Below are 8,720 nucleotides of genomic sequence, written 5' to 3'. Positions count from 1 at the left end.
TCGGTGTGTCCTCGGTTGGAGGTTGTCATGTGGCGGGGAAGGAAGGGTTTCCCGCCCTTTTCTCCTGGTGGTTGGCGGTTGCAGGTGTGGCTCGATGTTCGGGATTATGGTTGTAGATGATAGGGAGTGGCCCTTGGTGGCAGACTGCGCATTTGGCTCTCTAGCAAGCACTGTTGCAGCGGTGTTGTCTGCATTCTTTGGTCATGTGAATGGCTAGGTGCATGGTGGCAAGTGGTATTGGAGTGGTGTGGTCTTCCCTTATATGGGCCAGGAGTGCCCATTCGACAGGGTTGTTCCCCTTTGGGGACCACGGTGGTTTGGGTCCTTTAGGAGAGGTGTGCAGGAGGTATCGAGCGAAAGCTTCGTCCATGCTGACGATGGTGATAATGCTTGCAGGTGTCATGTCCCTCTTGGAGCGTCGCCTTGATTGGTCTGGCAACCCTTTTTTGCCAGCACTAACGGTGGTAACTCTTGTTCTTTTAAGGCGGACGCGACGGCGGCACGGTGTGTCATTTTTCTTGCATGTTCAGGTTATATCACGTGCTTATTGTTGGTGGCATTCTAGGGAAGTCTAGTTGTGCACTTTTGCGCTTTTTAGCATGTCTGATTTGTTGTGTTGTGTTTTTATTGACCAGGTTCGATCACATGGCTTTATTTAAAAAGCGTGGCAAACGGCTTGAAAAAACTGCGATAGCCAAACAACTCTACTCTAAAACCTTGTATAATGCAAGGTGCTTAGAAGAGGTGTTTGAACAAATAAACCAGGCTTTTCTTAAACACCGGTGCTTATTTGTATAGGGCATACGCTTAATTAAGCACGGTGCTTTAGAAAAATCCAGTTTATTTTTTTAAGCACCTCCTTAGGCACCTAGCATTGTATAAGGCCGAAAACAGCTATGTGAATAGTTATCACCTAACACACACTCCCTCTGTCCCAAAATATAACATCATTTTTGACACTCTTATATTTTGAGACAGAGGGAGTAGATACAAGCATTCATCAGTATTTTACATTTACAGGCTCGCACAAACAAGAGCACAAAGAAAAATGAAAAACCCCGACCAAAGAGAAAGAAAGGACCAAAAAAAGCACATGCTCCATCCAAACCACACGCAACGCAAGCAGCCACAACCTGAGCACGCAGCAAGCAAAAGTGATGATCACCCTAACACGCTGGAGAGATCCCCGCTGTCCTTGCCGCTCTTCCTCCTGGAGAAACTCTTGGAGAAGAGGATGTCGCCGATGAGGGGCACGATGGGCTTCACCTTCTGCGCCTTCCTCCTCCTGCCGCCGAGCAGGTCGTCGTCGATCTCGCCGAGGCTCAGCGCGTGGCTGAAGGACGGTAGGTACTCGCTGCTGTACGTGCTGGACTTCTCGGCCCACCGCTCGCTCCGCACCATGGCCGCCGCCATCACGTCGGTGTCCCCGCCGATGCTGCGCCGTGCCGCCGCCGCAGCAGCCTTGTCGGCCTCGATCTCGGCCAGCCTCGAGAGGCCTCGGTGGAGCTGCGCGTTGAGGCTGGCCACGGCCATCTCCATCTCGGTGCCCCTCTTCCTGAGCTGCAGCACCTCCCGTCTCGTATCGGCCACCTCCGCCTCCAGCTTCTTGATGGAGCTCACGACCGCGAGCCCGGCCTCGTCGTCTTGGCAACCAAGCTCGCCGTCGTCGCCGTACGCCGAACGCGGCGACGTGAACGACGGCGAGGAGTGCGCGGAGTACATAGGCACGATAGCTGCCGTTGCCTCTGGCTCTAGCTCCGCATCTACCTCTGCCATTGCATTTGGAGAAAGGGTGGTGGTACTGCTCCTACTGCTATCTTCGTGCTTGGCGTTAGGGGTGGCATTGGCATGCGCGTCGGCAATGGCAACCGCACTGCTGCTGTATCTGGAGTTGCTCCCGCCGACGAGGATGCGCTCCCCGAACACCGCGACCGCCTCCTTCACGGACCGGAAAGGGCGGGCGGTGTCGACCTCGACGCGATCAGAGGCCATGGACGTGCTGCTTCCTCAAGGATCTGGGCTGCAAGAAACATCCACAAACTCCCGGGGGTTTATATGGAGGGGAGTGGCCGCTGGTTTCTTTGCTTCCACTTCAACAGCACACTGGCCACCAGCAGCTAGCCCCAAGCAACCAGTTTCCCAGTAGCAACAAGCAAGAACCATGACTTGCCACCTAAGTTACAGAAAACTCCCAATACCCGCGTAGAAAAATCTGCAGGAGTGGCGCTGAAGCAGGGATGCTAGCTTTCTGGGCACTCTTGGCTGGCTGGCTATCTGTCTGGCTCCAAGGAGACGAGCACGGTAACAACTGCTGTCAGAGAAGCATACAACAGAACAGAAATTCTGGTGTCATGAGAGTGGTTGAGAGAAATGATAGTTCTTTTCTTCAGTTGAGGCATGCAGTTTCCAAAGGGGATAGGAGCCTTGTAACAAACTGTCCAGAGACATGATTCTGATTGAGATGGCAAATTGTTACATGCCACCAACAGAGGTACAGCGCCTTTTGTTGATGTCGCAACCTGCTGAAGTAATAACGGAATGGATTAGCCCTCAAACATGCGATGTGCAGCTAAGCTAAAAAGGTTTGCTTATAGGCCTCTGAGTCTTTTCCAATAGATGAGTGATGCTTATCTAGCATCCCTCAACGAATGTCACAAATGCTGAAGTTCTGTTTCTCATAAAAATAAATGATAAGTGGTTGCCAATAGTGGATACTATTAAAAAAATGCTAATTTTAATTAGCACTACCTCTATATAAATTGACAATAAAACTAGTAACTCGCTGCTGCCAAACATTTAAGGACGGTTCTGAAAGTAACTGCTTTAAAATTACTGTGTAAGGATACAATCCATGCATGTTGCACAAATCCTGCAATCTGTCACACGATCTCATGAGTGTGGCCAATGAAACATCAAGATCTCATGAGTCCAGCAATTTGTCACACGGTCTCTGGGGAACTAGGTCCAAAGTTGTCAGTAATCTTCAGTGCCTTTACTAAACAGTTATTCAGTTTTAAGCTATCACTGCATAGCATAAATGTACATCAAGATGTTCAAATTTACAAATGTAAGCCAACAACAAGGGTGGTGAAAACAGCTCATTTTCTTTCCTTTAGTTCAACGGTAAAGTAGCAAAGTTGGCAAAAGTTGCAATCAAGACATTCTACTGTAAACAAAATAAAACCTGTTGGGAAACACATGCCTTAATTTTTTTTCTTTTAGAGGAAAATGATAGTAATATGAGTGAAAGGATACACGTGGTGCCGAATAATCCTAATGGTGGACGCATCTTAAATTGGCCACAAGGCATGTCAGCAAACATTAATCTCATCAGCAATTGCTTAATTTCCTTGAAAGAATTTTTGAGCTCAAAATAGTTGCTTAAAAATACAGGAATGTTAAGAAAACATGTAGAAACATCGAATAATTGTGCAAAATAAGGTTCACTTCCAGAACAAAGAAAATTGAGCACATAATTTCATATGTGTGGTTTATCTTTATTTTTAGCGTCAGCGTTGACTTACGGTCTTCTTAGAATGGACCATTCCACCATTCTTATTGGTAAATGAGTAAATGTCGGTGGTACTATTTCACAAACCAGGCCACTTGCCGATGAGTAGAACACGGTTCAGATTTGCAAGCTGACGAGGTAACTGTTAGATGTGTATAGTTTATTGTGTACATCCACATTGTATAAGAGACTTTTCTGCACTTTACCACATCTATATATGTACTGGCCATTGGCCCTTCGTAAAGCTTAGTTGCTCACTTATCCAACATGGTATCAGTTGCTAGGTTCCTCTTCCTCTTCCGCACGCTGCAACTCCGTGCCTAGCTTCCCCGTCGCCGGCCATCTCCTTCCTCGTTGCCGGCCACCTTCTCCACGCCCGGCAGCCCCTGACTGCGCCCGCCGAGCTCATCCACGCCCAGGCCGCGCCCTCCCCGCCCGGCTGCGTTCAGGCCTCGCCCCGACCGCTCCCAGGCCGCGCCCTGGCCTCGCCCCTACCGCGTCCTGGCCTTGCCCCCGCCGCGCCCAAGCCGCGCTCCGCCTACGCCCTGGCTGCGCCCCGACCGCACCTCCTTCAGCGCGCCCCGGCCGTGTCTCTGGCCGCCCGCGCCCAGGCCGCCCTCCTCCGCATCTGGCTGCAGCTGCCGTTGCTTCATCTGCTGCCGCAGCTGCGGCCCAGGGCCGGCTCTCCTCCTGGCCTCCCGATTCCCCACTCGGGGCTAGCGTGAGTTTTTCCGCCCCGATCCAGATCGGGGAGCGTTAACCAAAAAGAAAAAAAAAGGGAGAAACAGAGAGTTCCCCCATGTCTTCCTCGGGCTATGTTGCAGTTCCTAGGTGCTCCGTGATCTTCGATGGCACCAACTATGTTGAGTTTGTGGGGTTCACGTGCATCCATATGCGTGGTCTTCTTCTGTGGGGTGTTTTTTCTGGCGAGGTTCCCTGCCCGCCATGTCTTGTTGCGCCTGTGGCCCCAATCCCACCGGTGCCGCCGGTACTTGCTGCTGAGGCTTCCGAGGCTGACCGGGATGCCGCCAAGGCCCTTGATGATGCTGCAGTTGATGCCTATGATCAGCAGGTATCTGCTTACTTCGATGCTCTTTTGGCGTACCGGGATGATCTCTCTGCTTACACTCAGTGGTGCAATGATGATGCTTGTGCTGCTGCTGTTCTTACTGCCAGTGTCCTCCCTCAGTTTGATTCGGAGTTCATGGGACTTGGCATAGTTGCAGCGATGTGGTCTTATCTTTGTCAGCGCTATCAGCCCTCTGGTGATACTCTCTATCTCTCTGTGGTACGTCAGGAGCACGCCCTCCAGCAAGGTGATTCCTCTGTTGATGAGTTCTATTCACAGTGCTCTACCACCTGGCGTCAGCTTGACTCTCTTCGGACAGTTGTTTATGGCACCTGTCGTTGCTGTCAGACTAATCAGTCAGATCTGGACTTTCAGCGGGTCCATGAGTTCTTATCTCGTCTCCACTCTGAGTTTGAGCCCAGACATGCTCACTTGCTTGCTCGTGGTCGTGTTCCAATCTCGGAGGTGCTTGCTGAGCTTCGTGCTGAGGAGACCCGCCTTCGCTCTGCTGGTCTGGTGATGGTCTCGTTTGTGTTGGCTGCTCGGGCTCCTGTGTCGTCTGCTCGGCTCACCGCTCCACCGCTCCTCCCCACACCTTCAGGGGGGGTGAGTCGCCCTGCTTATACTAAGAGGGGCCGGTCGCGCCGTGACACCTTCTGTGGCTACTGCTCTCGGCCCGGTCACCCAGAGTCTGATTGCCGTGAGAAGAAGCGAGACCAGCGGCGCTCCTCTTCCAGTGGGACTCCTGGATCTTCCTCGACTCCGTCACTCACTGACCAGGACATTTTGAGGCTCAAACGCCTCCTGGCTTCCTCAGGCTCTTCGTCGACTGGCTCAGCTGCTGCTGTGACTGCAGCCACTTCTCCACCACCGCAAGAATCTACACAGTCAGGTACATCTTCGTGGGTTTTGGATTCTGGAGCCTCCTTCCATATGTCTTCCGATTCTTCTGTGTTGTCTTCTCTCCGACCTCTTGATTCGCCTGTTAATGTTCTTACCGCCGATGGCACACCTCTTCCTGTTGCTACTCGTGGTCTTCTTTCCACTCCCTCTTTTTCTGTTCCTAGTGTTTCACATGTTTCTCGTCTTACCATGAATCTGTTTTCTGCTACCCAACTTACTGATTCTGGTTGTCGTGTCATCCTTGATGCCGACTCTTGCTCCATTCAGGATCGACGCACCAAGGCTTTGGTTGGTGCTGGCCCCCGGCGCCGTGAGTCGGAGGGCCTTTGGGAGGTTGACTGGCTTCGTGTTCCTTCCACTGCCACCACTCCTTCCAGCTCCCATGCTCTTGCTGCCTCTTCGCCTGCGTCCTTCCAACAGTGGCATCATCGTCTTGGTCACATCTGTGGCTCTCGCTTGTCTTCCTTAGTTTGTCAGGGCCTCTTGGGGTCTGTATCTGGAGCTTTTTCTTTACATTGTAATGGTTGCAGACTTGGCAAACAGACCCAGTTGCCTTATCCTACCAGTGAGTCGGTATCTCAGCGTCCTTTTGACTTGGTTCATTCTGATGTTTGGAGTCCTGCCCCCTTTGATTCGAAAGGTGGTCATCGCTATTATATCTTGTTTATTGATGATTTCTCTCACTACACCTGGCTCTACTTCATGAAATCTCGTAACGAGGTTCTCTCTATATACAAACGTTTTGCTGCCATGGTTCGCACCCAGTTTTCCATGCCCATTCATACTTTTCGTGCTGACTCCGTTGGTGAGTTTATCTCTCAGCTGTTGCGTGGTTTTCTTGCGGAACAGGGTACTCTTGCCCAGTTCTCATGTCCTGGTGCTCATGCTCAAAACGGCGTTGCCGAACGTAAGCATCGTCATCTACTTGAAACGGCTCGTGCGCTGATGATTGCCGCTTCCCTTCCGCCTCACTTTTGGGCTGAGGCTGTTTCTGCATCCACTTATCTCATCAACATTCAGCCATCGACTGCTTTGCAGGGTGGTATTCCTATGGAGTGTCTCACTAGACGTTCCCCTGACTACTCCGCTCTTCGGATGTTTGGATATGTGTGTTATGTCCTTCTTGCCCCACGAGAACGCACCAAACTGACTGCTCAGTCGGTTGAGTGTGTCTTTCTTGGCTACAGTGATGAGCACAAGGGCTATCGATGTTGGGATCATGTGGGTCGTCGCTTGCGCATCTCGCGTGATGTGACTTTTGACGAGTCTTGTTCTTACTACCCACGTTCTTCTTCCTCGAGCTTCTCTGTGGACAACATTTCTTTCCTGCTCCTTCCTGACACACCCGGCTATGTGCCTCATGTGTCACCTCTTCCTCCGGCACCTCTCATTCCTTCTCATTCCCCACCGACACCGTCTTCTCCATCCTCCTCCTCCACCCCTTCACCTTCATCTCCAGTCCGTCGCCCTCTCTCACCATTTCCTCTCCACTATACTCGCCGATCTCGTACTGAGGATGTCTCCTCTGACGAGCCTTCCACCTCTGGTGCACCTCCTCTCACGCCTCCCCTGGTTCACAACCTTCGTGCTCGGCCTCGCCCCCTACCTGATCGCTACTCCCCTGATCGGTATGGTCTCTCTGCTATTGCTGAGCCCACTTCCTACCGCACTGCCATGATTCAGCCTGAATGGCAACTTGCGATGGCCGAAGAGCTTGCTGCTCTTGAGCGCTCTGGCACATGCGATCTGGTTCCCCTCCCTTCCGGTGTCCGTCCCATCACTTGCAAGTGAGTCTACAAGGTTAAGACTCGCTCCGATGGTTCTCTTGAGCGCTACAAAGCTCGTCTTGTGGCCCGTGGTTTTCAGCAGGAGCAGGGGCGCGATTATGATGAGACATTTGCTCCTGTGGCCCACATGACCACTGTCCGCACTCTTCTTGATGTGGCTTCTGTTCGCCAGTGGTCTATCTCTCAACTTGATGTTCAGAATGCTTTTCTCAATGGTGAGTTGCGTGAGGAGGTTTATATGTAGCCACCACCGAGGTACTACGCTCCTGATGGTATGCTCTGTAGACTTCGCCGCTCCCTCTATGGTCTTAAACAGGCCCCTCGTGCCTGGTTTGAGCGCTTCGCCTCTGTGGTGACTGCAGCTGGTTTCTTGCCCAGTGATCATGATCCCGCGTTGTTTGTTCACACGTCTCCTCGTGGTCGGACTCTTCTCCTCTATGTTGATGACATGATCATCACTGGTGACGACCTTGACTATATTGCCTTTGTTAAGGCTCGCCTTCGCGATCAGTTCCTCATGACTGATCTTGGTCCACTTCGCTACTTTCTTGGGATTGAGATCTCCTCAACCTCTGATGGCTTCTACATCTCCCAAGAAAAATATATTTAGGATCTTCTTGCTCGCGCTGCTCTTGGTAATGAGCGTACTGTTGTGACTCCTATGGAGCTCAATGTTCAACTTCGTGCCTCTGATGGTGACCCTCTTCCTAATCCCACTCGCTATCTGTAACGCCCCGAGACCGATGTGCCAGGTGTCGTGCAGTTATTCGCTGTTGTTGCCTTGTCATTGCTTGCGTGTCATGCATTGCATATCATGTCATCATGTGCACTTCATTTGCATACATGTTCGTCTCATGCATCCGAGCATTTTCCTCGTTGTCCGTTTTGCAATCCGGCGCTCCTATGTCACCCGGTGTCCCTTTCTACCTTTCTTTCGTGTGTGGCGGTTAAACAATTCCGGATTGGACCGAGACTTGCCAAGCGGCCTTGGTTTACTACCGGTAGACCGCCTGTCAAGTTTCGTACCATTTGGACATTGTTTGATACTCCAACGGTTAACCGAGGGACCGAAAAGGCCTCGTGCGTGTTGCAGCCTAACACCCCTCCAATTTCGCCCAAAACCCACCAAAACCCTCTCCATCATCTAGAGTGTTCGATCACGATCGCGTGGCCAAAAACCGCACCTCATTTGGACACTGCTAGCTCCCTCTACCTATAAAACTAGCCCCTCCTCCGAAATTTCGGGTCTCTCCTTCCTCAAAACCCTAGCCCCGCTCCATCCGCGCGCCGGACGAATCCCGCTGCCGCGCTCGTGCCAATCGGCGCGCAACACGTGGCACGCCGCCACCCACCGCCGCCGCGGCCCGCTCGGTCCACGGGGAGCCCGCCCCGGGCCGGATCGGGCCCGAGCCGCCCCGCGCCTCGCGCCTCCTTCACCCCGCCGCCCGAC

At 52.2% G+C, this 8,720-nt stretch overlaps 1 protein-coding gene across 1 annotated transcript; it reads right to left on the bottom strand.

Annotated features, from left to right (window-relative positions):
• Window positions 1–899: 899 nt before the first annotated feature.
• Window positions 900–3,828, bottom strand: LOC119286467. The gene has a single exon (XM_037565844.1). The coding sequence runs from the start codon at window positions 1,990–1,992 to the stop codon at window positions 1,162–1,164; it is 831 nt and encodes a 276-aa protein (XP_037421741.1). The 5' UTR covers window positions 1,993–3,828; the 3' UTR covers window positions 900–1,161.
• Between the last annotated feature and the right edge of the window lie 4,892 nt (window positions 3,829–8,720).

This window comes from Triticum dicoccoides, chromosome 4A (genome assembly GCF_002162155.2).
Source record: "Triticum dicoccoides isolate Atlit2015 ecotype Zavitan chromosome 4A, WEW_v2.0, whole genome shotgun sequence".
NCBI classification, from domain to species: Eukaryota; Viridiplantae; Streptophyta; class Magnoliopsida; order Poales; family Poaceae; genus Triticum; species Triticum dicoccoides.
The sequence above is the reverse complement of the archived record's forward strand: the minus strand, read 5'-3'. Positions and strand labels throughout refer to the sequence as shown.

Excerpts from the sequence above, each read along its gene's own strand:
- LOC119286467 (XM_037565844.1), bottom strand. The coding sequence starts at position 1,992 with ATGGCCTCTGATCGCGTCGAGGTCGACACCGCCCGCCCTTTCCGGTCC.